At 42.8% G+C, this 27,760-nt stretch overlaps 2 protein-coding genes across 3 annotated transcripts in view; one reads left to right on the top strand and one right to left on the bottom strand.

The window, feature by feature from the left end:
• RREB1 (ras responsive element binding protein 1) overlaps window positions 1-4,390 on the top strand; it is a 77,547-nt gene extending 73,157 nt beyond the window's left edge. Inside the window, exon 11 of the mRNA XM_058811624.1 lies at window positions 356-4,390. Coding sequence (XP_058667607.1) covers window positions 356-861 — 506 coding nt within the window. The 3' untranslated portion in view covers window positions 862-4,390. The remainder of the gene's footprint in view (window positions 1-355) is intronic.
• SSR1 (signal sequence receptor subunit 1) lies at window positions 3,989-26,689 on the bottom strand. 2 transcript variants are annotated; one of them, XM_058811637.1, is made up of 10 exons: window positions 26,460-26,689; window positions 24,390-24,502; window positions 22,658-22,745; window positions 22,227-22,489; window positions 21,767-21,843; window positions 20,165-20,243; window positions 19,306-19,399; window positions 16,924-16,987; window positions 5,116-5,175; window positions 3,989-4,791 (listed from the first exon to the last, which is right to left on the bottom strand). In XM_058811637.1, the coding sequence occupies exons 1-10, from the start codon at window positions 26,542-26,544 to the stop codon at window positions 4,767-4,769; spliced, it is 948 nt and encodes a 315-aa protein (XP_058667620.1). In that variant the 5' UTR covers window positions 26,545-26,689; the 3' UTR covers window positions 3,989-4,766. The 2 variants fall into 2 exon arrangements, with proteins under 2 accessions (XP_058667620.1, XP_058667628.1); XM_058811645.1 differs by lacking the exons at window positions 3,989-4,791; window positions 5,116-5,175 and having other exon boundaries at window positions 15,983-16,987.
• Between the last annotated feature and the right edge of the window lie 1,071 nt (window positions 26,690-27,760).

Raw genomic sequence — 27,760 nt, 5'->3', positions numbered from 1 at the left:
CATAAAGGCTTTTGAGTTCCAGAGATCGACTGTAAACTTTTTCTAGAAAAGTTGCTGACTAAATTAGGCAGGATGCTGGTGAGCACCTGGTGCTTACGGCCTTCCTCCCTCCTCAGTGCAGGGCCTCGCCAAGCTCGTAGACACTTAGTTCAATGCTCATTTGTGCCGTGGGCATCTACCTGTATTCCTGCTTGCACTCCATCAGCTAGTTTGCTAGTACAGAAGCAAATAATCTGCATAAACATGATGTTCAATTTGTGAATTTCCAAAGTGCAAAGGGTTTCATGCTGCTTGAAACAAGAGGGAGGCGCATGTGTGACCTCATGGCTGACTTTGTGTTGTCATTCTCTTCCAGGTGAGCGACCTTACAAGTGTCAAACCTGCGAACGGACCTTCACTCTGAAGCACAGCCTGGTCCGTCACCAGCGCATCCACCAGAAAGTGAAAAATGCCCGAAACCACGGGAAGGAGAGCGACAAGGAGGAGACACAGTCGCGGTGTGGAGAAGACAGCGAGAACGAGTCCAGCCACAGCGGCGCCAACCCCATCTCCGAAAGCGAGTGCGACTCCGCGGGGGGCGTCGGCAGCCACTCATCCCTGGCGGGGAGCCGGAGCGAGCCCCTGGCCGGCACGGTCACGGAGTCCCCTTGCGGAGAGGAGAGCGGCAGCGCCTGCCTCGCCGAGCCCGCCAAGAGCGCGCAGAAACACGCGGCAAAGGACCAGGAACCACGGGGCACCTCCGAGCACGAGGGGCCCTCGGGTTTCATCCAGGACTTGCTGGAGATGCACAGCGCTCCGTCTCCCATGAATCACATCCTGGCCTCTGCCGACAGTGCGCCTCAGCTCTTGGGGGTGGAATGACTTGCTTGGAGGTTGGACCCGTCTCAGCAGGCAAACTGAAGCCAGCAGAGCAAGGTTTCTGGAGGCTGTTTTTGGAAGAGCGACCTTACAGCTACGGGGAAGAGTATGGCAGACTGGACGTGGTGCCATATGCCTTTCAGTATAATAATGCAAGAGACTACAGTATATACTGATTTGAGTGCCTTACTACTTTATTAGATCTTTTGGTATTATAGATTTTTTTCAAAAGTGATTTTAATATTTTAAAGAATTATTTGGAGAGGACCCTTTTTCATTTAAGCATTAATGTTACCTTTTGTATTGGTGTGTGTGAGCTTGTTCTTGTATATCTGTGATAGTCGCTGTGTTTGTTCTCTGAGCTGGAAATGGGGCAGTGGGGTGGGAGGCCCTTGGATACCATAGCCAATAACTGGAAGAAAAATGATGTGAATTTCATATGAGATAGTCGGGGGAGATGCAGAGGAGATGTTGATTTATTGTTTTTTTTCTCAGTAGATGTTCTTGCATTTGCCACATGGTGGAGCATTAAGCCTGTTCCAGGCACGAACAACATGGCAGTTGAAGGTGTTCAAAGTGGTTCAAGCCAAAAGCAGGAAACACAAATTAATTTCAACCTCATGCTTGTTTCCACTTTTCAGCATTAGAAGTGGTCTTCTAAATCCTAGGGGTTTTTTCTGGCCGTCATGGACTGAGCGTGTATACAGAGAAGAGTTACATAGCAACGTAACCTATGGAAATTATGCACCCGCTGTTACATATGTTTGATTTGCTTCAGTATATTATTATTATTATTATTTTATTATTATTTTATTAATCCATCAGTTCGCTTGTCTCTGCAGTCAGCAGAAGCCAATGGGCAATATTTGCCCACGGAGATGCGTAGCGCAGCTTGGATCCTGTCTCGGAGTGTTCTTGACTCATCAGCTTTCACCAGCTCCTCCTCCTCCTCCTCCTGTTGTTGTTGCAGCTCTTCTACTGTACTTTACATGAACCCCTTCCTCCAACCGGAGCGTCCCGTGGAGGCCAGCGAGGTACCGTGCCCGTGCGAGCACATCTCCCTCCTTCCCTCCCACCCTCCCTCCCTCCCTCGCGGTGGGCACGGGTGGCAGCGGAGCCCCGGCTGCGGGAGAGGGGCACCGCCAGTGCCGCAGTGACCTCGCTGCCCTCCCCTCGGTGACGGTCACTCACTCACAGAGCAAAGTTATCCCGTCTTCCAGTGGAAAGCAAGAGAGAAATGCGAGCCTTACCCTCGTCTTGCTTCTGTCGTGTTCTAAGAGCAAGAAAATACTACTGGTGATGAAACTACAGATATACGACATGTTAAAAACAAATAAAATTAATTTAAAAGAAAAAAAAAAGAAATAAATTCTTCCTGAGATTTTGGGGTTGATGCTTGAAGACTTGGGGTGTGTGTCTAAATTTCATATCAGTAATTTAACCCCTTTAATGCTGGCAGCTGGAATTTCTCCATATGGCTCCTGTTGCCGGCAACAGGTGACAGACACTCCAGCCTCCAATATTGAAGGGGTTAAACGAAATGTATCCTACTGTAGCTGCGCATTTTTAGGAGTGCCCAGCATTTTTGTTGTTCTTGTCGTTGTTGTCGTTATTGTTGTTTGTTAAATGTCCTTCAGTCATGACCTCTGGGACAGACAGAGCCATAATAGCATTGCCGGAGCCTCACTGTGCTATTCCACCACTGCAGCCCCCCAGCCCAGCCCGCACTGTGACCCTCCCTCCTTCCCACCACAGAATTGCTTTTCCTGCTCTCACCAGACATGGAGGAAGTGGGCCTCGGACCCAGTCTATATTATATAATATATATATATCTATATATATCTATATATTAAAAATTCTCTGAAAAATTTCTGGAGACTGAAATCTCACTGTCCAGGATTCAAAGAAAGAGAAACGTTCTTGAGTAATATTCTTGCAAATAGAATAAGAAAAAATGGTTGAGGTATATGTGATTTCTATTTTTTTTGTGTTTTGTTTTTTTTTTTGTTTTTAAATTTTTAAATAGGGATGTTTGAACCAGTTCAGAAACAAAGCTAATGCCAGATATAGATAAATCAGTCACAACCAATGATTCATTTGAAACTCTACCCAGGTGCATTCTACTTAATTAAAACCAGTTCACGCATCCCTTAAATTGTTATTGCTATTATAATTATAATAATAATTATTATTATTATTTTGGGTATTTTTTTGTTTTTGTAAATTTTTGTTTGTTTATTTTGGGGTTGTTGTTTTGTTGTTTTGTTTTGGGTTTTTTTTTTTGCAACTCTCCACACTAAACTGCGCAATACTGTGGGGGAGAAGCCATTACTAAACTATATGCTGCAGAACAATGTAGCAAGTAATTAATTCCCAGCAGCCTGCCGGGACATCTGCTAGCAATAATCACTATTGATTTAAAGCTTTATTTAGCCTTTATCTATATCCTAGTAGAGTATAAGGTCTTGCCACATTTTATTGACATTTTTATTAGTTGAGTTTGACTGAAAACTGTTGCTGTTGTTGGGGTTTTTTTTTTGTTTCCCTTCCTCCCCCAATATTAAACTGTGAAATTTATAATGTGTTTAAACTATGGGTGAATCTTAGGCTTTAGTTTGCATGTTCAGCTAATTTGTCTCTATACGATTTTCGTTTGAATCTTTTTATTTTTTTTCCTCTCTCAGGGCTTTTACAAAAAACAAAAAAACAAAAAGAAAACAAAAAGAAAACAAAAAAAAAATCTTCTAAAATTCTTTTGCCTGAGTTGCAATGGACTTAACATGGAGATAATTCAATCACTACATTAAGCACTTGACTGTGAAAGCGAAAAAAAAATAAAGGAAAAAGAAAAAAAAAGAGAGAACCTTGTTTGAGGCTGTTGTGAAATAACTTTAGGGGGCTATGTGACAGTCTGATTCCATTTTCAGAATGATTCATCTTCTCTTTCCTCTCTATGTGTCTCCTTTCTCTCTCTTCTCTCTCCACGAAGGAAGTTTAATCCTAGTGATTTCATCCCTTGCAGGAAACAGTAATAAATGTGTAGAACTCATATTTTTCTAAAGGGAACTTAAACTGCTGCTACGAATTGTGTACAAGACTGGTTTATGCCACATGAACAGAGAATCACACATAGTTTTGGTACTTTTATTCCTCTTTTTTTCAGTTGTACAGTACTTCCAAATTCAAAATAAAAAGTAAAACTTGTTCTGTATCAAACCATCTAAGCAATAAAATGTTATATTTAAAAATTATAGGTTATTAAATGGGCGTGGCTCTTCTTGTGGGTTTGTGGTGATGTTCTCTGCCTTAGCTCTGCTGGAGGACGACGTGCAAGCCGGAGTTTGTCTGTGCCAATGGATCACTGTTTCTCTTCCTTTGGTTGATCTGAATTTGGGCTGGAGATGATTGCAGCATTCTGAAAACTCGTGGTCATTTTGACCACTGTTTTCTGGTAGCCAGGCCCCTTTGAAATGCTGCTTGTCTCCCGGTGCAGTTCCTCAACGCAGCGACTGAAGACAGCAGAAAATGCTGATTTTCCTGCATAGGCAGGGTCAGGATTCTTTTTCAATTAATGGTAGCCCCATGGTCACATAGGTGAGCATCCTCTCAGCATGTAGTTTACCAGTCACTATTTTATAAATTAGGCAGGTTTCTGCTACCACAGTTTCCTTCTTGCATAAATGTTTATGGCCGCAAATTCTTCAGGATGCATTCAAAAGCCATGTGCATGTGTCATAAACAGAGACAAATCCTTTGGTTTAGCTTGTCAGAGCTGCCTTAGCTGCATTTTATGTGCTTTCCTATAAATAGACCCAATTTCACAGGACAGTGAGCCAAAGAATCATCTGAGTTGTGCATCCAGCTCTCGAGGCCAGGGAATTGGAGTGAAGCAAAGCATCCACATCTTCCTAAGTCCTGCTGCGGTGGTGCTTTCTGGCAGAGAAGTGAACCAGGTTCAGAATGAGAGACAGACTGGGGGGCTGAACTGCTGCTGCTTTCCTCCCTCAAGCCTCCTGCACCTTCCAGAGGGAGGTCAAAATGCCCCACAGCACTTGGTCTGCTGAGGACCTTGGTCCCTCACCCCCAGGGAGGGACAGGTTAAAACAGAAGCATTCAGCCAGCTCAGCCCCAAACCAAGGATATCTGATGAAGTGGAGCTCTGAAAGCTCTCTGGGTGAGCTCATTGGGTGGAAACATCATTTCTGAGGGAGGAAAGCTCCCCTCAGAATAATAATTTTCCCTCTCCCACCCACTGACCTGAATCGCCTCTCCTCTCGTGAGACTGATGGGAAGCTCGCGTCCAAGTGGCCCGGGGACCTGTCAGGAGGTGTAAAATCAAATGGGATGAGTTTATGTGGCTAGGAAGTGATGGTGACTAATAACTTACAAACAGATGACTTAGAAAGCACTAGGTTCTTGGTTCTTGGCCATGGAAGGGTGTAATTGCAGCCCTTTTCTCCTTCTACCTCAGTTTGACAGTGACTATTGCTGAGTTGGGAATTCCCCTGCTCTTCCTGCCTTGGATAGGGTAACACCCTGCAGACCAGCTGAACTGTGCTCCTTGCTGGCATTTCCCTTTCCCTCTTCCTGCCTCCGCTCCTTCCCACACCAGCACCCATGGCAGTGATAGCTGGAGCTGGCCTGAAACACCAGGTCAGCAGAGGTGGGGAGGTATCTCCATGTGCCTCCTCCAACTTGCTGCTTCCTCACCTCGTTCCCTAAAGCTTTTTTTCCCACCTTGGCAAGGGTGAAGCTGGACTTAATTCCTGACATGGACAGGGAGAGTGGCACAGCCCCTCTTTGAGGCACTGCTGTGCTTCAGGCGTGGAGGCCACATGTTGGCCCAGAGCATTAAAGTTTAGGGATGACCCAAGTCCTCTGCCACCACAGGGATGCCTTGGCAGCAAGGGGCACCAGGAAGGTGGTTTTTTTCCTGCAGTGTGGAGTGTGAAGCTGTGGGGATGGGCAGGAGATAGCAGAATTGGATGAAAACTGCCCCAAAACAGAATGTGGAGCCTGGTTGGAGCATCTTTTCTGTTTTCTGCTACTGAAATGCAAACAAGTTAAGAGAAAGGAATAAAGTTACTTGCTTTTCATTATGCAGCTGTCTCAAAGTAGCCAGCATTTGTGAGATGGGAGGGCTGTACACCTACACCAAGATCTTCAGAAAGTGAGTGCAATGAGAAGTGATTTGCTGTTGGCACTTAACAGTGTTTTGGCCTGTTCTGTTGGAAAAACCCTTTCTCAAACAAAATTAGTCACAATTCAACTAGCAAAGGCAGCAAGGGGCAAAAGTTAATTTGAAATCTTTCCTTCTTCACAAATCTCCAGTTTGGGGAATCATACATGCCATTTTCTTTCAGCATTTCTGTAGTTATGATGGGATTGAAAATGTCACTTTTGGAAACCCTGAAGTTCAGGATTACATCAAAGGCATAGAATAACCAGCACTTTCTGTACATCAAAGAGGCACCATTTTTCATTACCCACTCTGGCAAAGCAAAAAAAGAAAAGGGTGGAGAAATGGGATTGTTCAATTGGAACATCTCTTAACTGCTGGACTGTGGGAAAAGGGGCCATGCCAGGACTTCCCAAAACCTGAGTACTGGCTACCGGAGTAGCCAGTATCAGGAAGGGAAGTGAGTTAAATCTGTACAAGGCACCAGCATCTTTGGGTGTTGTGGGTCAGCTGAGCCCTGCAGCAGAGCAGGAGCAGCACTGAAGTACTTTCCCCCTTTCATCCCCTTCCTTGGCAGTAATTAATGTGCAGGGGAGAGGCTGCATCTACTCTGCAACAGCCAAAGGAGCCATGACGGAGATACTGGGATTTGGGCTCCAATCTGCTTGGAAATAAAGGAATTTACTTAGATTTTGTAAACCTCCTCCATGTCAGGGAAGAGCTGAATGTTCCATGAAAAAGGGTGTGAGGTTGGGAAGGGGGAAGAGTGTGTATGAGGAAAGGTCTAACCTGCTAGTGGGATGGCTTGATCTGCATACACATCTGCACCCTAGCTTGGCTGGTGTCTGAGCTGGGGACGTGATGGGTCACCTGGTTGTGTGTGCTCTCCCCAATCACTACAGTGATACCTGGAGTCCTGGCTGTGCTCTGGAGTTCCTGGCTTTGGCCACCAGCCCCACACTGGAGCTGCCCTCCTTGCCCACGTCCTCATGTGCACACTCAGGGAATGGGGGAAACCAACATCCAGGAGCAAACTGTTGTCCCTGTCTGGAAACTGGTGCCAGTACCTGCAGATTTGCTGGCGGATCAGAGGATTTCTCTAGTCTTGGGCAATTAGTGCCCTGCTGGATCACAGGATTAGGAAAACTGGAAACAACCCTAAAGTGACGGGAGGTAGAGCACAGCTGGGGTTCCTGAGATAACAGCTCTGCTGAGAGTATGTATGGTCAGTCTCTTCCTCTGGTTTTGAAGTAAAAACATTAACAGGAATAGTGGCTTGTTTATGGAGCCCCTGCCAGAGCCTAAAGCATCTCCTGAAGGTGCAGGGTCTTGCACTCAGCAAATTCAGACCTCTTGGCCTTTCTCAACACAGCCTCCATGGTGTCCTTCCTTGTCCCCTCAGCTGAGGGTTGTGTTTTTGCAATGCAGTTTCAGGGAATGCACTTTTAGGTGATTTAAACTTTTCTCACCAGTCCTGAAAGGATGATTTATGCCAAGTAAGCCCAAGGTGTTTCTCCCACAGGATGAGTAGGTGTCAGACACAGATGGTGTGTGTCCTTGGCCCTGTGACAAGTTAGGGACTCACTTGTCCAGTGGTGTGCACGTATTTCTCAGGAAATATCAGAGGACAGGAGGGGAAGGGAAGGGGCAGGGGGGGAATAGCACAGGGAGGAGTGCTCTGGCACAGAATTATTTGGTGTTTTTAGGATTTGTCACCAGCTGCACCACTATAAAAGGTGCAGAAGCTGCAAGAGCACCATCCCTGTGGGCTGCCAGGCCTCATCAGTGGCTTCACCTGGGCAGGGAGGCCTATTTAAAACAAGGGGAGGGATGAGAGTTGGGCTGTGGGCAAGGGGACAGTTGTTTGTGAGCAACATCAAGTTCTGTATTGTAAAAAGATGTTTATGAGGCCGTTTTTCCAGAAGTATCTTTTTGAAAAAAAGGAGTCAATTTGTACCTGGGAGAAAAAGGGTGGGGAGGCAGCTGGCCTGCTCAAAGGCAGCAGTGAAGACACAGACTGCTGCATTCTGTGCTGTCACTGCACAGAATGGATCCCAAAAGACACAGGAGCATCTACCTTGCTGTTGTGTGCAAGTGTCACCTCAGGTAAGTGATGTGTAACCTGCACACATGTGCCAGTGTTAATGGGCTTGACTGAGCTCTCTGGGGAGATGTAAACCTCCAGAGTCTGGCCAGGTAAGGGGCTCTGATGCCTTAATTTCAAGATGTGTCTGAAATCACCCTGAAGAAGTGAAACTAAATGGAGTTGAGAAGCATTCTTGAGGCTTTTCAAAAATTCTAGTATTGCCTACTTTCATTTCTCAAGACCCCTCTCAGAATACTAAAAAAAAATCCTCACAAAAAGGAAGCAGGAGTTTTTCATATATTAAACAGTAGTAAAATGGGAAGACTTCTCTGGCTCACCCAACCTCACTGCGTAATGCAGTAGAAAATGTAGCAATCCTCCCAACTAGTAGGAACTGAAAATAGCTTTCTCCTTTGCTGTGCTTGTTTATTTCTCCTGTGCCAGATCTGTCTCTTGTTTGGCAGGGAAAACTGCCAGGAGTGTATGAGGAAACTCTGGGCGATGGTGTTTGGAAAACGCTGTTGTGAAAGCACTTGAACTTCTCTAGAGCCTTTCAGCAGAGGATTGTGAAGCAGTTTACGAACATCAGTTAATAGGAGGCTGTAAATAAGAGAAATCTGCTGGAGAAAAGGCTTTTCATCACCAAAGGGCTGATCTGTTTTCACAATCTCGGAGGCAGAGGTTACTGCAGTGGAGGCCAGCGCCGCTGCGGGCTGACTTTCCGTCAGGCATTTTTAGCTGTAACCACACACGGAGCACGGCCCTGCTGCTCGTGAAAATGTGCCAAGGTTGGGACAGAATGTCAGCCAGAGGGGTCGGTGGCTCCAGGACAGGGCCTGCCCCGAGCACTGGGGTAGGAGGAATGGCAGAAATAAACACTCCTGTGAACGTGTGCACACAGATCCATGGGCCCCTGCCCTCAGACATGGAGCTGTACTTGGGTAACAAAAGCAATTGGTGTATTGGCCTTTCCTCCCATCTCCTGTTACCTGATCCTGCAGAGAATGACAGCCTAGGTTTGTTGTTTGCAATGAGCAGCATCTGACTTCCAAGGAATCTGCACCCAAAATAAGTATTTCTACTTTATTTGGGGTGATGGCAGTGCTAGCTGTGAGATGCAGGCTTGCTTTGACCAATATTCCTCCCAAGTTTTTGCAACTCAAGCTTTACTGCATGACCTGTGCTTGGGAAGGGCAAAACCTGGCTGTAAACAGAGACTGTAACCTTTGTCATTGCTGTTTAGTTCTACCAAAGCCCAGCCCTGCTCGATGCATGGGGCTCCTGGGCAGCAGCTGGGGAGGGGGCAGCACATGTACCTCCCATGTCCTGCTGCATGCACTGCTGCCGAATGGGATCCAGCACTCCCAGATTTGCACACTTTGCCAGAAAAGTCCCTTTTTGGTGGCAGGATATTTAACACCATTTAATCTGCTGCCTTCAAGATGCCTGTATCACTGAAGCTTTACAGACTCCAAGGTTACGTGCACCAGGTCCACAATATTCCACAGTCAGAGAAAATCAAAGTATGAACCTGTCTGCATACACACAGCAGTCAGTGTAAGTCTGCACCACAACACAGTGAGCCTGACCTTTGATCTTGTCTCTATATCACTCTGTCAGCATCTTGGAGTTTAAACCACAGAGGCTGCCTAGCACAGCTACTCAAGACCCAGAACTCACCAGAAAATGAGCTGGGGCTGAAGTTGATAGAGAGGCAGGGATCTGGACAAGTGAGCAACCTGGGCACCCTGTGGTAATCCATTTTGGAACAAGATGCAGAGCCACATGCTTCCTTTAATACATTTGGTTGTTACTTTTTATGAATGCGCCTCTTCGACAGTTAACTTTTTCTGAACCTTAAGATTCTCCTTAGCAGATGCAAAACACCTGCTTAAAAATTAAGGTACTTAATTTGAAAAATACTTAATTGAAAGTGATAGCAGCTTCTCCACCAGTTCCTTCAGGCAGTGTTTTACTGAACTGCAGCTGAAGGATGCTTTGCACTATGTCAGCAGGTCCTTGGTGGCCTGTGCTTATTCCCACTGCACTGCATCAGTGACATCTGGCTCCATTCAATTCCATAAATTCGGCAGAATGGGAATGACAGAGTGATGGTCCCTGGGGACTGCCAGTGAAAGGAAAGGAGTAACCACAAGGGGTGCTGCAGCTTGCTGAAGGAACAGTAAATGACACCCAGTGAGATGGGAGCAGTTCAGCCTCAGGAGGACCTTGAGGGAATGTCTTGCCCTGCATGAGCACAGAGAAAAGCACAAAGTGATTGTTCTGGCTGCAGGACTGTGACTGATGCCTTGTACTTCACCCTTGGTGTACCTTTAGCTGGGGTGGTGGTAATGGAATGCTGCAGAACTGCAATCTGCCATGCCAACACGATGGTGGCAAGGAGATGGTCCCTGAGTAGTGTATTTCTAAAATATTTCTTCAGTTTTTTTCTTTGCTGTGGTGCCTAACAGCAAGATGTGCTTCCTGTTATCCAATTTGCTTTATAGCAGCAACAAGTTAGGATTAGTTGGGCAAAATGTCATTTCCAGCTGTGAGAAGTAATTCCATGCTCTATGAATGAACCACTATTACAAACAACCAAGCATTAACTGAGCCTTAAATACAGGCTCTGAGGAAAATATGACACACTTCCAAATCAAATGTTTTAGGGTATTTGAACTTGCTTCTAAATATAACCTGTTATTTTGGTAGCAATGTTTGCCATACTGTGCTCAACAGTCATCAGATGCTATTTAAATTCCAGCTTTTCCTTTCCAACGGAAACCTGCAACAGGGCATTTTAACTGCCCTCCTTGCTCTGTAGGCTCCTCTCAAAGAAAACAGGGTGTTCATTCTTTCTTTTACTCTTGAAAACTTATGGGTGGAAAACTTGCCAGCTGATACTGGATCAAATCCCCTCTCAGGGCAAGGTCCTGTCCCCTGCTTGCTTCTGCAGGGCTGTGGATCCAGGCTCTGCCAAGGAAGTTCCTTCAGTGTTCTGAACAGTCTGGCTCTTTGATTCAGCCTGCATGGAAAAAGCTGAATGGGAACCTCTCTGTGTCTGCATGTGGTCAAGGCACACATGGGGCTAAAAGATCCAATTTCATGTAACTTCTAAGGAAAAGTGGCTGTGGGGCCAAACACCAGGTGGCAGAGGCAGTGTGTCACTATAAGCTCCACCTCTGCAATACCTTCGGCTGACCCTGTAGGCAGCCACAGCCCTGAATTTTTTTGGAAGTAAATACCAGACACCAGCATTTACAGCTTATCTGAGTTCAAGCTTCACATTTGTCTGTTATTTTTTGAACAGCACAGAAAAGTGCAGTGCCCAGAGTTACTTCAGTAGCCAAGATAACGCATGGAATGATTTAGAAAGGCCAGACACAGTTGCTGTGACTCCTCCCTTTAGAGCCTGCTCTTTCAGAAGGGGCTAAAGCTCTCTTTGTGCTTGTCTGCTATGAGCAGCAGCCGTCACAGGCTTGGGAGATCCCTCAGCTGGCAGATCTGGGAATTGCTGGCTGTAATAATTTCCAACTAGTCAACATGGTACTGTACTTTATCTCCAGGGTTAATGCTCCACCACTGCAGGCTCATCTCTACAGAAAATACACAGTGTAGCTCCATCCAGGCCCAGCAGGGCAGGACTCAACCTCCTTTACTAGAACACAGACTGTGAGGTCCTCTTGAAAATCTGCTCAGACCATTGTGAGACCAAGTGCATCAACTCCAAGTGTTCTCTTTGCTGTGTGATAGAGAGCTCTCAAGTGACAGATTCATTATGTGAATTTAGGTGGCACAGGGAAAACAGTTGTGATTTCCATGCAGGCTGAACAGATTGATAATGATGAGGAAAGGCAGGTTAAATTTCAGCTTTGCCTTACAAGCTAAGGGACTGCAATGTTGTAATGCTGAAATTTTACTGTATCATGGTTAATATAAATTTATAGCCAAGATTATTTACACGAGGGGACAGAAAAGACAGCCAGACAGATTTTTAAGACCTCATCTTGGTCTTGGTATCTGTTCTTTCTGAGCCAGCTACTGCAATCTATCTATCTTGATCTTTTCAGTGAAAGATGAGGCAGGCTTCAAATTCTAGTAATTTTTATGTGTTCCAGGACCTAAAAATACATCAACACATCTGCTTCTAGTTTCCCCCTCTTTTACCCACAGCTATAGCTCACAAATACAGGGGTCCCAGCATTCTTTATTCTTAAACGTTGCCTTGTTTTTTGTTGGCTTTTTTCCCCAACAAGCCTTACCTTCTTCTGTTTGGATGCAGAACACCTGCTGGAACTGCTATTTTCAGAGTAACTGCGTGGAATGTGAGCATTTGCTTGGTCACAAAACAGCATGCACATAAAAACAGGAAGGATTTGGCCTTGTGCTTCAGCAACCTTTAAGCATCTTAACAGATCCTTTTTGTGCTGCCTATGGTTTAACATGAGGTTATTCCTTCTAGAAATGTAGGGCACTGTGGCTCACTTTTAACCCATCAGAATTCCGGAATTTACTGGACATTTCCCTAGGGCCCTCCCTTAAAAGAATTCTAATCTTAGTTATTAGTCCATTGTCCAAAACATCACAGAAACTTGCTCAATATTATTTCCATTCCAATTACACAGGTAGAAAGGCAGATTTTTTAGAATGGCATGTTTTCACACTCTGCATATTTCCTACTACCGATTGCTTATCAAGGAAAAGGCCTTTTTTTGGTGCCATACTCATGCTTTATTAAAAAAAAAAAAAAGCTACACAATGCTAAGAAAAAAAAAATCAAGTATACTTTACAAAAAACCTGCAGCTGTTTCCAAGAGATCTGATCTCACTTAGAAATGCAAGTCAGCAGGTAAGAAATTAAATGATAATTTAACACTTCAGTTGCAGTACATCACCTGAACTTAATCATCCAAAACAATCAGTCATTCTTAAGTTGACTGTTGATTGTAGCTACATAAACAATCATCTGTATCAACTGATTAGAAAAAAACCCTGGGAAAATTTAGAGAGAAATGGAAAAATATCAGAATGTTACTTAGCCCACCTATAAATTTTTGCAGAAACTAAGAAATCTTTCTGGCTTTGCTCTCCTCTGTATGTTAACTGCAACTCCTCTGTGTATTTTAGAAATGGTCAAAGTGTAAAGCTGCTGAATTCTGGTCAGTGAGGGGATTAAATTAGTACAGTATGGATCTATGTGTACAGCTGCCAACCATTTACACTAGTGCTGTGTCTTACTATCTCCATGGAAGTGTATTGTGCAAGTGCCAAGTAACTTCAAAACACTCTTGAAACAGCCCTTATGTCACTCCTATGAGGTAGGTACTGTCCTTCCTTTGGAGAAGAGACTCTCTACTGCTCAGTACATCAAGCACACTGAGAAACAGCACAACCAGCCCACTTCAGCATTTGAATGGATTCAGAGCTCTCACCTGCAACATTTTGTTTAGCACCATGCATTCTAGGAATAACCAGTAAATGATACTTTTGATTACATCTTATCCAAGCTAAGGAAGATGTTCAGCATAAAAGTTTTAGCACAAGCAGAAGCACGGCCACCTCTACTCTGTTCCATCCAGCTCCACAGCCTACACCTTAATAATTTTGTACATGGAGAATGAACTTCAATCCTTGAGTCTGAGAGCAGCCACTCTTCTTTCTCTGACTGAAGGATACTGGGGAAAAAATGAACTGCTGCCAGAAAGCAGACAGCAAACAGAGGGCTACAGGTGTCACATGCAGTTCAAGGGTAGCCTGAATTAATGCTTTGCTGCCTCTGTAGATGTGAACTCTAAAGCTGTTTTTCCTATCCCAGGTGTAGAATTGTTAGGTCTTCACAATTTTTTGAGTAAGTTGAGGAGCTGTGAGAAAGAAATTCACAGAGGTCCTTCACTCTAAGCCCATAGTTCATTTGCTCTCTAAAAACCAATTTAGGATCTTTTACTAATAAACTCTAGCCCACAGCTTCTTTCACAGTTGTCACTCGTCTCAGCATCCCCCAGGAGCAGTTGTGTGGCAGTGCAGCAAGCTGGCTGAGAACTGGTAACAATGCTGGATTATACAGACGCTTGTGCTGCCAAATGGAAATGGGTGGCATAGAAAGGCAGAATTGCTGCTGTCTCATCTTTAAGTAGCAAAACTACACCCTACTCAGCTGAGAATAATAATTATATCCAGCAACATACCTGTGACACTAAGCTATCCCTGTTTAAAAATAGAGTATAAAATTCAAGTACCAAAATAAAAGTTTATAACCAATAGGATAAAGCAACAACTCTATGTCCCCAGTTTAAGAAAACTGAGTTTAATAGACTGGCTTTTTCATTAGAAATAATACTAGAGATGCCAAAGTTCAGTTGCCACACAGCATGCTGGAATGTTACTGCTAAATTTCAACTACAACAAATTAATGAGAAACAAGTAATTAAAAAATGTTATGACATTCATCATGAGCAACAGTGGTCTACTGGGCCCTGCTCTTATGAACTGCTTCTGGCTAAGAAAGTCACTATGAACCATCTACAGTGAATGCCAAGTTGTATCATCAGATAAACAGCCTTGGTACACCTGGACTTTCCCATTGCTGGTTCCAGTGCCAGCTGCCTTCTCTCTTCCTTCATGCTTAAGCATTTGGAAGTCAGCCACTGATTACAGAAACAAGAGCTCTGCCTTCAAATAATTCGTATCTGTAGAAATAAAACTAGGATATTACAAATTAATATCCTCTGTTCTGATCCTTTGTCTTTTTTCCTGTCATACCACTGTATCATCACCACCCTTTAAATCTCAGGAAAGATTAAGAATATACAGTTCAAGATGACCTATTACAAGAAGGTGAAAAAAGCCCCTCTTGATGCCAGGTCAGAGACAATTCAACAGAGGGAACCTCCAAGTTCAGGGCATCAGGTGCTGCAATCACTATGGGGCTTTAGCACAGGAAGCATTTAATCTATAAACACTGTTGAATCAATGCAAGCTGGAATACAAGCCTGCAAATCTACCACAGAACCAGTCAGATTATATCAATAAAGTCAAATAAAGCTGTTCCACACAATTTGAGCGGAGATACTCCTTATGAGGGCAGCATTCAACTGTTTCCTAAATGATCTGAATGACAATTTAAGCAACCTTAACTGCAAAGAATATTCTGCCTGGACTAGCTGTATTTTCAGGAAGTTGAACAAAGCATCTTCTCCATAGCAGTATGAGTCAATAACACAGTTCATTCTGGCAAGGTGTGTAACAAAATAGTACCAGCACGGGTAGATTCAGAGCCTAGCTGCTTCAAACACACAGGGGATTTGGAAGGATCACTCAGCATTCACTGGCTCAGAAGTTCAGTCCCTGAAGACCAAGTGTGGAACTAAAAGGGCATTTTCACAGGTGGGGATGAGAAAAGGGAGGAAAAGAAGACAGAGGCCTCATATCTATGCCTCTTCCTGAACTCAAAAAGCCTTCAGATAACATTCAGACATAGGAAGAGAGGCAGCTGAGATGCAAACAGTCCAAGCCTTGCCCAAGCAAACTGATGTTCTGCAAACTGGCTCTTTTCCCTATCAGTCAATTCCTGGACACAGTGGATGTGGATCAATACCTCAGTACCTGGTAATCATGTAAGCCACAAAAGGAAATCTTGCTTTGATTTTGTACACAGCTTTTCTGCTTGATTACTGAACCAAGAGGCAGCTAGTGATGAAAACACATCTGTGATACTACTGTTTCTTAACACATCTGTTAAGAAACAGTAGGTGAAAAAACCTCAGACCAATGTACTGACCAGTGTAAAGATGTCTCAGATTTAAAAACTGTAAATGGTGAATTAAATAGCTTGCCAATAAAAAGAATTATTTGAATCCAACTGTTTTTCAAATTCAGTTTCAAGTGTGTACAGCAAATCCTTGTAAAGCTTTAAAAAAAATAAATTGGCCTTTTGATACATATGACATTCTAGTTCTTAAGAGAGAGAACCAAGAACTCACTGAAAAGTTGTTCTGGCTTATTCAACAGTTTCTTGAGTAAACATTGCAGAACTATCACTATAATCTGAATACCTAAGATGCTGGCACAATTCAATAACTAACCATTTAACAAATTGGGTATAAAAAAGAAATTTATGTAGTAATACCAATTCAGCACACAAATTCCATGCTTCACAAGTTCCGCTGCTGTGCAAGAGTCTTCCTAACATCTATGCAGCTAAATTCAGATTTTTAGGTCACTGCATGCCCAGATCAAAACAGCAGCAAAATATCTACCACTACAAGCAGCTATACCCAATTGTGCCTTTAGAATGAAGACTAATGCAGAAGTTGAGATGATCAGTGCCTGGTCACTGAGACAGGAACTTCAGTGTGCGCACCTTGTAAAGAATAGCTGAGTAAGAACAATTACATTCAGGTTCTGATACAGATATGATACAATCAAGACAGATTAAAGTCACCAGACATTCAGATTAGGGAGAGGAGAGAAATCCTTCAATGACAATGTACAGATGGCAAGCCAGCATTACAAAGAACTCTAAAGGCACATTTCAGGTAACACGTTTCTGTTAAGACCAACCGCTTACACACGCAGGCACAACTCTTAATGGCTACCTCCCCCAACCCCCAACAATTTAAAAAACAAAATTAAAAGAGAAGTGCATTTTCAGTAATATTAACACCATTCAGTTAATCTGTTAAGTCCAAATGTTTAGCAGTATTTTCCTTATGGTGGTATGGGTTCTCTGCACTACTCCAATCCAAAAAAACCAAACAGGCAGAATTAGTAAAGGTTCAACTGTTGCACTATTTAACATTACTCATCAGAGCCCACTGGTCTCTTCTGTGCCCTCTTGTAGGGCAACCTCCTTGGTGAAGCTTTATCTAGATTAAAAAAAAAAAACAAAAAAGAGATAGTTGCATCAATTGCAATTGTTACATAAGCATGTATTTTTCTCCTCCCAAACACAAGACAAGCTGCCCTTCTAGTGCAATGCATCACCACAGAGAAGCCAGTTCCAACAACTTGTTATGGCTTTTTAACTACCAGCACCATAAATAGAAGGTAACAAAAAAAAACTGTAACATGCAACAACAGGGTAAGGTTTGTCTTATTTGTCAATTACTAAAATGCAAAAAAACCCAAACCAAAAAAAAAACCTTGTCATCCCTATGTGAAACTCCAGGCTTTGCTGCTTAGAAAATTTTCATGCTCAGTAATTACACTTTTAGAAAGCTAAATTAATTATTTTGATGGCCACTGCCTTGAGTTTACATGGTTGAAGAATGTAAGATTGACTCTTCTTCAGACAGCTGTGTCTTGCACGTACTATTTCCACATTCAGACAACTAACAGCAGAAGAAAATGGTTGTGGAAAACTGCACTTTTCCAGGAAGCATCCACATTTGACTGGATGAGCTTTAAGGCCCCTTCCCAACCAAATCATTCTATGGTTCTATGATTATTGCAGAGAATACTTTCAATAACCTTCAATACTCTCCATGAAATGCTGAAGTGATTGCTAAGTGGTGACTAATTTTCTCAAACAGAACAATCTCCAATAGCCTCCCTGGTCAGAGTTTGTGCAAACACAAGGAGCAGCCATCATGCCCTTACAGGCCAATCAGTACAGTATGAAGTGTCAATAATAAAAAAAGTCAAGAATATCTGAGATCTTGAAGGTCATTATTTTAAAGAATTCTAGTGTAGAGTTCTAACTGAAATTAACCTGGAGCTGAGAAAACCACAATTAAGAACAACTTAACCATCCATTTTTTCCTAAACTTCAAGTGTTCGGATATGAATATTTATTTGGCTTAAGAAAAGGATGGTGGTGGGGCACAAACATGACCAGAATTTAAACCTTTTTAAGTCAGCTTGCTCTTCAGCAAAAAATAGTATTTAGACCTTCAGTTTTTCTTGCTAGAGGGAGGCTTTTCAAATTCCTGTGTCTGGGTTTTATACTATTCTAGTGTCTAACAGAAGAAAGTGTACAAGAAAGCTTTCATCTTCACAATTAAAGCACTAGTCTTTAAACCTATGTGGTGCAAGTACTCTTAAAAAGGGTAAAGGAATTTAAAAAGCCCAAAGTCATTAACTCCTGGCACAACTTCATACCACAGCTAAGGCCTCTAGCCCTTCTGCACCAAATGAAGCTCAGAATATGCTTATTTGATCAAAACAGCAGTCCCTGCCTAGTAAGGGTAGCTCCTGCAAAGGGTTTTTGAACTCTGCATCTCATGTAGGATGCACTTCACTGAGGCTTTCCCACCTCACAGCAGTGACTGCTACTGATGGCAGGAGTTTATCAGCCTGATACACCAAGGAGAGCAGGGAAGGCAAGATAAACATCTGCCTTTTAGAAAAAGGATTCTGGGAACTGTGAGAGAAGACAATACTTCATCAATATTCTACTGAAACTATGTTCCTACAATATAACCAGAAATATCTCCACAAAATACATGAAAACAAATTTAGAAGTATATAAAATGTATCCCATTGCGTGCATCTGTTCTGCATCTTTCACTGCTCATGCTACCTCACCAGTCACAGCATGCAGGAAGTTGTACTTCTATCCATGCCTAATTATTACATGGACAACACACTAAGCACTTTTCAGCTCACAAAGAGTTTGCCTCACCTCTTCTACTTTGCACTGAAGCCATGGGAAAGCAAAAGAGAAGAAAGAGTAAGAGAAGTTAGAAATATCCACAGTCCAGAGAAATAAGATACTGGGTTTAGTGCTGGTATTTCAGGTGTCAAGTAGAACTTTTGGATTTGTGAAGGACATCAATAACAAGTAGTTATGTAGCTTTAGTTAAAACACACTTCTAATGCTTATTTAAGACTTTGGTCTATAGGAAAACTTCCAAACAACTTACAGAAACTCTGAGAGAACATCTACTTTCTCCTATTTAAACCATCTTTGCAATCCAGGTTTTGGGTAGAGATCTTACACGGTTGAAAAATACTCTACAGAACAAATCATAAGAGTCACCAGTAGTCATTATCTTATCAACCAATAAAGTTTGTTCTACAAGGAATGGGCTGCTAAAGCAATAATCTCATCCTTAAGACAATTTGCTATTCCCTAGAAAATACAAGCTGTTCTAAGAAATTGGTACCAGCTACTTACTCACTTACAATTTAATAGTAAAGTTAGGTTTGTTATGGTCTAGTCTGTGAAAGGCAGACTACTTACTTATTTGATTTAAAGTTTCTTGGGGAATCCAGCTCATATCAACATCGTTCTGATTTGATGTTCCCATCTCTACTTTCTGTACCGGTCTTTTCCTCTGAAAATTCAAGAAATAAGAAAGGTTTTTCTTTTAAGTAAGACTTGGATAGCACAAGTATTAGAAATTACTAAAAAAGCAATATTTAGTGAATTACAATTATTTCACTAAGGTACAAACTTAAGGCTAGTCAATACACAGAGCTGTCTTTCCCATTAGCAATTTATTCCCCTAAGCTTTGTATTACCACTTTTAACACCTTACAACATTTATTCCACATAAAAGCACCAAGATTTCATGCACACCTGGGCAAATTCATTACACCTTTTGCTGATGATCAGTCAAACTTTGTGATGACAAGTTTTATTTTGCTTTCTCAGATTAGCACAATATTGTCACATGTGATCTGACCTTGCAAAATAATCAACATTATGGCAAAGCTTTGCTAAGAACTAAATAAAGGACTGACAGCTGTTTTCCCCTGAAGTCTGACCTGGATTAGACTAATGGGCAGAAATAGAGAGCATAGGGAAAGTAAGTACTGGATCAGTAGACACAGACACCCAGCGATTACAAGGTATTCCAATTCAACCCCTTCAGTGTGGAGCCAAAGGGCAGATCCAAAGGGCACCAGGCTCAGCAACCAAAGTATCTTTCATTAGGAACATTTTTTAAGAACACTCTAGTTTCCCCAATAATCTCTAAGGTTCTAAAAATAAATCTTGCATCTTTACCATCATATGCCAGAAGCAATCACTGAACTGCTTTCTTTTCACATCAGAAAGGTTTTGTATTAACAAGTACACAGACAAACATGCTACCCACCTTCCTAGACTCTAGCAACTGATGTAGGCCAACAATGACCAGCAGACCAAGTCCAGCAAGGAACATGTACATGAAGATCCTTTAAAAAAGTTTAAGAAACAATGCATTAACTAAAAATGTCAAGTTTTGAAGACAGCTTATGAAGAGGCATAGAAATTAAGCCTAACTTTGGCTGTACATCCACCAAAACTTTCTCAAGAACTTCTGTAGGGGGATAAGAGGGGAAAATACCCAAGGAATCTGAAACGAACATTCTAACAACTATAATGCAATTATTCTGACTTGGATTTGAGAAACTGTAATTGTAAGTATAATTCTGAACAACAGAATATTTGAAAAATGCTGTATAAATTAGGAAAATGTTATAATAAATACCAAAATTTACTAACTTCAAGAATTCTTTCGCACTATCACGAAGTTTGAAGATATTGAGTCACAGGCACTATTTCGGTCTGTGACAGCTTTAATCACTTATAAAACCCTTAGAAGTGTCTTGTATGCTTTTAGCATGCTATTGCAAAGCAAGTGCTACTAGGACACTATTAATTTGCAACAGAGCTTTGAAAGACTTTGCTTATCTTGCTCTCTTATCTTAACTGTTCCACAGTTAAAATTCTACCTACAAAATCAATTTTCTTAATCTGTGCATTCTGGTTTGTTTTGAAGAATTTTATCTGAAGTATCTGTTGATACTCAGCAAGAGGTAAACTTAAGTTATAGCTAAAACTGGTTTGAGGATTAAGGAATTTACAAGTAAAGAACTTATTCCAAGCTGGACATCTGAGCTCTCATTTATGATAAAGGAAATGATGCAGTTAAACTAAAGAAGATACTTAATTTAAATACCTGTTATAGGGCAATTTATCTGCTCACAGGACATTCACACAAACTGATTCTAGTATCTGAATTGTTTTGAGAGCTCCTTTTTCAGAGCATCACACATTTTCATGTGACCAACTGCTGTTTCACTTATACCATTGTACTTGAGAAATACAAATTAATGCAACAGCGATTTATTTTGGATGACCTTTTCTGAAAGGAAGCCTGCCCAACAGGCAATTTCTATCTGTGGCAGGAAAGTTCACATATTCAGCATTGTCCACAAGTATTTCTGAAGATGAACTTTTCTAACTCACAGCTTCACTTAAAATTCCATTCCAGTGCTACAATATTTAATAGCATTTTAGCACAGCATACCCTTGGAAGATATTTGGCGTATCAGATCTACCCAAGTCTGAAAAAAATCACTTCTGGAAGATACCTACTACAGACAGGGTTTAGAGGAACTCAATCATTCTTTGCTGTGCTATCTGGTACTCCAAATACATTTTTTTAGTTTATGTAAACTTGCCCTCTGAGGTAAAGCACATCTGTCAACTTCTCACTGACACAGTACCAGCCCTGAAGATTCCCACTAATAAGAGAGATCTTAATCGTGGGAAAAGTTTGTATTTTCAGTCTGTCAAATGCTGCTACATCATACACAAAACATAGCAGACCTAACACTCAATAAAATGACAATATAAGAACTATTTTCAATGGCACCATCAATAACCTGTTCTACCAGTGCACCAACTAAACCAGGATCTCCAGTCTCCTTACGTTTCTCCATCCAGCCCATCTTCTTTTTCAATAATGGTAACAGTTTGATTGAAGACAGCATCTTGAAAAACGTTGCCCTAGAACAAAGTTTGCACATGACATTTTAAATTGATTTCTTTAACACATACACAAATGTTTACCTTTTTTCATGTTCTCAGAGAAATTCTGGAAAGCAGCAACTCCTGCACAAGACTTTCTTAAGGTTGCAAGTTATGCTAGTTTCACTCAACACATAAAAGCACAAATGTTCTGTTGTCCTCTACAGTTTTAAGACACCCCAGCTTCCACTGCTGATACAACTTAAGGTGCAGGTAGGCAATCACTTGCTGTGCTTATGTACCCACTGATTTGCTTAAATACTACAGAGGCATTCACTCTCTGGAGAGGTACTTGACTAAGCAGTTCCTTCCTGACACCTCCAGATGAACTGGAAAGACTCGAATTGGAGCATTGGGCTTACACTGGCATCTCTGTAGTTGAGATTGATAACCAGACCGAAAGGACGACCACCCATAGGCTCAGCAGGGATGAAGGAGTACTCAAACGTGGCTTGTCTCTGTGGTGGAACTACTGTGTTCAGAGAGAGAGCTGTGAAGTTCTGGATGTAAAACTGGTAGTCTTGAGGGTACCGGAAAGAAGCATCGAGAGACTCGACAATGAAATCCTCTGTACCCTTATTGGTGAAGCCCACCAGAAATTTTACAATGTTGTTCGCTGGAAAGTCTGAAACACACCAAAAAAAATTCAACCATGAGAAATCTCATGCACCACACACAGACAATTCTAAACAGAGAGTATCTAGAACAGACTCTGTGGTTTCACTGTTTCAGGAAACACTGATGTAGTCTAAGCAACAGTAAAGAGAATGGTGGATTAGCAGGGGACTCTTACCTTCGCCTTTCACAAATAAGATGGTTGTATCAGCACTGGGTGAGGCTTTAGGTTCTCCTGACAAGTCTTCTTCCTCTTTTTCTTCTGTCTAAGACAAGAGACTTTTTTGAAAAATCCTATAATGAACAGTGAAGCAAAAACCATGCTTGGTTCATGAGAATCCCATGTGTCAAAACAAGCAACAGTGGCAAGTATTTGTACCAAATCCTGCTCTTGCAGGATTAGCACCATAGTCTGTTCTCCCTCTAGATTTGCTGAGCATTCCTTTCAGCATTTATCTTTCTACTTGTTATATTTGACACAGTGACTAATCTGAACACATTTAGCTCTATTGAAGGGTTTGGAATCAAAAATCATCAGTAATGCTTCTGTTTGGGGGTGGAAGGAAAAGAATAGAATCTAAACATTAAGTGTTCACATCTAAGCTATTTCCAGTTAGAAAACAAGCATTTCAAAATAAAGACAGCCATAAAACAAACACGTTATTTTCACTACAGGGAGTGTTTATGGCAGCTTTCTATTCAGCTTTAATTAGTTAAGTGTTATGTATGCCTGGAAATGGTTAGGCTATTAGAACTATGTAAGTCCATGGACTCGTTCAAGCTCACCTTGTGATGAATCACTTTTTGACAAATGCAAGCATTAAGAGCTTATTTTCCATTTGGGGATCATCAGCATCCCCACCAAACAAAAACAAGGCTGACCCAGTATTGAACAGTCTCAGCTAAGTGCTGAGAACTCAGTTGGATCATTTGATTTCAGTGCTTAAACAACCTCCTGAAGCAGTGAAAATCCTACTGGATCAGTCATACACATACTATGAACTAGGGAACCAGAGCTGAGCATGTTGCATCTTGATTCCAAGACATACTGAAAAACCATTTTATTTGAGTGACAAATAAAAGAAATTGCCAAAAAAGCACCATGTTTTGTACCTTAGCCAAAAATAATGAAAAGGAAATTACATCCAAAAGTTTATTTAATAATATTCTGTCAATGCTGACATAGTATACCTTCTACAACTTAGCAAAGCTGGTCAACCATAAGCTCACCAACTTAATAACAGCAGTAAAATCTCATAGAATCAAGTAACACTTTACAAAATCTTCATTTTTGTTATGCATGTTTTCTCCTACTAATGTCCATCAGAGATTTGAAAAAATTTTGCACTCTTTAAGCACACTGCCTAGCAAGCCTAACATGCCACTGCTATAAGCAGATCACAAAACTGTGTAAAACTGTTCACTTTCCTGTTTTTGATTTTCTGGGTAATTTTTTGAGCTTGTGTTGTAAACTAAGCTGTATTTTTTTAACAAGGGTTTTAGAATTCATTCTTCTCACTTTACCGAGGTGCAGCTTCAGAGGGCTCCTATGAGAATGTGGTTCTCTCACTTGGTGGTTTGGTTTTTTTTTGTTTGTTTGGGGTTTTTCTGTTTTGGGTTTTTTGTTTGTTTTTTTTTTGTTTGTTGGGGTTTTTTGTTTGTTTTTTTTTTTGTGGCCTACAGTTTTGATAGTCAGAAATCAGGCTGTCCCCATGTGGCGTTTCAACTGGTAATTCAGAAAAAAAAAGATAAATCCTTCTGACACTTCAAACTGAACACAAGCCTAATCAGATACATGGAAATAGCCGCCTGAAAAAAGCAATGTAAGTAAATTCAATTATTTAATTTATCCAGTTTCAAGCATTTCTGGTCTAATTCATTATTTTGAAGTAACATTCATGTACAATTACCAAGTCTGTTGGCTCGTCTTCTTCCACTTCAGCTTCATCATCCTCATCTTCAACTATAGTATCTTCCACAGCTTCCTCATCTTCTGTAGCATCTTGAGCTGCAACCAATAAACCTGCCAAAACAAAATGCAAATATAATAAAGTATTTTAAAGGTCTAGTTAATCATCAAAAACCTGACATTTAAGTACAGCTCTCAAACTAATGTTTGAGGAACTTCTTTAAAACCTGCACAATACAGTTTTGAAGCCTCAGTTGCAAAATACTCCTATTCAAAATTATCCCTGTGTTGATCTTTCAGCCTTATTCCTTTGCTAAAAACTCTCATTTACTAATTTATCCACCACTAAGTTCAAAACCAAAAATTTACAGCTGGATGACACAAAGTTCAGCATTCGCTCAGCAATGCCTAAATTTGCAAAAGGCAACCAAGTTACATTAAATATGTGAAAATAATTTAATGTTGCAACTACAAAAAGGAAAATAAGGCATTCATATTGACAGGAACTTAATTTGTAACTCCTGTTTCTTCTACGACTGGCAAGTTAACAAGTTATTAGCACACTGGTAACAGAACCTTTGAAAGGTACCTAGAAAGTTACTTTGTTGGGTTTTTTTGGGTACTTATTTTCATCCAATTTTTGCAACCTAAAGAATGTCTTTTTTACTACGATCTCCTCAACATCATCTATGCAACAGAACCCCAGCACCAGTCAGAAAAGAAACGTGACCTAGAGCAGGGCTCCAAGACAAGTGCAGTCTGATAGTCCACTGCCTCTTTGCTTTTGTGGAGCCAAGCCTCATACATTCAAACACTGGGCAAATATGATTAATAAAAATACTGGCCACAGGACAAAGTTCTGTCTGTTTGCAGTTCAGAGCACATGCAAGCAAGTCTGACATCTAAAACACGTGCACAAAACGGCAGGTTTGGGTTTTGTTTAAACAAAGGTAGTGTTTTCTGAATATGAAAGAGTAGAAATGAATGGATGACTGATTTACATAGGTCTGAAAAAGACCTAGCTACTACAAATACAAAATTTAAAAGAAATACTTTAAAATTTTCACGGGAAATAGGAATCCTTGAGCAGGACAAGTATATCCAAGGACTTAAGAATTGCCAGTCAGTGCTAGAGAGAGCAAACCCAACCTCTCCTCTCAAGTGTCTTTAGAAGGCACACTCAAAGACTTTTGCTCGACCACGTGCAACAATTAACCTAAGCCTTAACTACAGTGATTTTATTTGATGTTTTAAACTTGTGTGGAAAAAATTTAATTTCTACAAAAATTCTTACAAAAAAAGGCGGAGGATTTTAAATTAAAAATGAACAGCACACAGATAGGCTGTAGGCACCCTTTGCCATCTGCTGCCCAGCACACCCTCAGACCCCTCACGGTAGATGTCAGAGGGGCTGATGATGTGGCAACAGCGGGAGGGCTCTGGGAAAGGACTCGCACAGGGCGTGAGCTGCAGCCCACTGCAGGAGCTGGGCGAAAAGCCTTCCCAAACTTAGTAGTAGGGAGGCAATTTCCAGATCGTGAATCAGATAACGCCACAGCGTAAACAGAGATTAGCGCTCCTCGGTGTCGCCAAGGACACTCGGGGGGTGGCGGCAGACGAGGTGGGAAGGCAAGGTGGCAGCCAGCGCATCTGCTGGGGAATGTGGAACCAGCCCCGCGGGCGAGCGGGGAGAAGGACAAACCCGCTGCCGCCGCCTCCGGAGGGGCTCTCCGGCTCTCCCGGGCCGCTGTCACGGCCGGGCCCGAGGCCGGTGCCCGCGGGGCCCTGCCCGACCCCGCGGGTGGCTGCGCCGGAGGGGCCGGAGCGCGGCCTTGCCCCCGCCCGGCGCCTCGGACGGGCCCGGGCCCCGCGGGCACCGCAGCCCCGGCAGCCGCCACGTGCGCGGGCGGCCGGGGCGATGAATGAGCGGAGCCGCCGCCTCTCGGCGGAGCTTCCGAAGGCCCAGCCGGAGCGGCTCCCTCTCCCCGCGGCGCCGCGGAGATCCCCCACACACCCGCACACACCCACCGGCCCCACTCCCCGGCAGTGACGGCCGCCCAACCGCCCTCACCTGGGCCGCCGCGGGCGTTCCCGAGCAGCAGCGCGGCGGGGAAGACGAGCAGGGCGAGCAGCAGCAGCTGCGACAGGCGGCTCATGGCGACGATGAGGACGGCGGCGACCCGAGCCCTCCCGCGCACCCTGTCCCGACACTGGCTGCCGCGGCGGGATGTCTAAATGGCGGCGGCGGAGTGCGCTGGGGCTGGAGCGGCAGCTGGAGCCGCCTCCCCCCGCTGCTCCATCCGGGGCCGCGCCCGCCCCGCTCCGCCTCCGCGGACGTGGCTCGGCCGGGCAGGAGGCGCGGCGGCCACGTGAGCCCCCGGCGGGGGCGGCGCTTCCTGCGCTCCCGGGGAGGGCCGGCGGCGCCCGGGAGCCTTCGGACAGCGCTCTGTGAAATACAAAGCTGTGTTTCGTGTCAGGTACACACAGGCAATGCGTGTATTTGTGATTGCGGTATGTGTGGAAACCGACCATGGGGCAGTTATAAAGACGAATTCTAATAATAACTGGGGAAAGTAAAGCATGGAAGAAGGCCTTTGAACCTATCGTTTGTTCACAGTTAACCTTTATAAGTCTTAAGTTGATTTAGGAACATTTGAATTAAAGCGTTAAGGATGTTGCTGTTTGACAGGAACTTTCTGCTTGTAGTAAGTCTTAAAGAGTTTTGCAATAATAACCTTTTGAAGTATAATTTTAGAATATTGCTTGTATTCTTGAAACTACACCTTTAAAAAATGTAAAAAGGAAACATGCTTATCTCACGCCTTAACAAAACAGTGAAAAGCAGCTTGAGAAAGGGAGATGAACATCAACTCAAGGATTAATAGTTTCGACCAAGAGAAGCTGGACATCACTGGTATGAGATTTATATTCCTTGCAATTAAAAGGTGGAGCCACATCCGGAGAGCTGGACTTCACCAGATGGGATGCTTCTTCCTTCTTTCAGAAACTGGACCACCTGTGGACCATCTGGGGATACTCCTTTCTGGGATACATCCTGAGAAAAACTAAATCACAACAGTGTATAGAATTGTGACATAAAAATTGGGAATAGCAACTGCTGGTGAGTAAAAATTGGGAATAGAAACTGCTGAGAAAGCTGATGAGTACCCCTATAAATACCTGTAAGCCTCAACCATCGGTGTGCAGTTGGAAGGAAAACTTCCCCCACTGTACCCAGCGCTGTATTGCTCATACTTTACCATATGAATTAATAAATTGATTGCTGCTTGAATATTGGCCTTGTCAAGCTTCTCATTTATAACAGCTCCCAGCGCGGCGTCCCGCTCCTGGGAAGGGCCGGCGGCACCGAGC

Source organism: Ammospiza caudacuta, chromosome 1 (assembly GCF_027887145.1).
Source record: "Ammospiza caudacuta isolate bAmmCau1 chromosome 1, bAmmCau1.pri, whole genome shotgun sequence".
NCBI classification, from domain to species: Eukaryota; Metazoa; Chordata; class Aves; order Passeriformes; family Passerellidae; genus Ammospiza; species Ammospiza caudacuta.
The sequence above is the reverse complement of the archived record's forward strand: the minus strand, read 5'-3'. Positions and strand labels throughout refer to the sequence as shown.

Excerpts from the sequence above, each read along its gene's own strand:
- SSR1 (XM_058811637.1), bottom strand. The coding sequence starts at position 26,544 with ATGAGCCGCCTGTCGCAGCTGCTGCTGCTCGCCCTGCTCGTCTTCCCC. Across the intron at positions 5,176-16,923 it reads AGACCAGTGGGCTCTGATGA|GTCCCCGGGCCACTTGGACG; the intron begins GTAATGTTAAAT and ends ACCTCCTGACAG. Across the intron at positions 4,792-5,115 it reads CGAGAGGAGAGGCGATTCAG|AAAGCACCACCGCAGCAGGA; the intron begins GTCAGTGGGTGG and ends CTTCTCTGCCAG.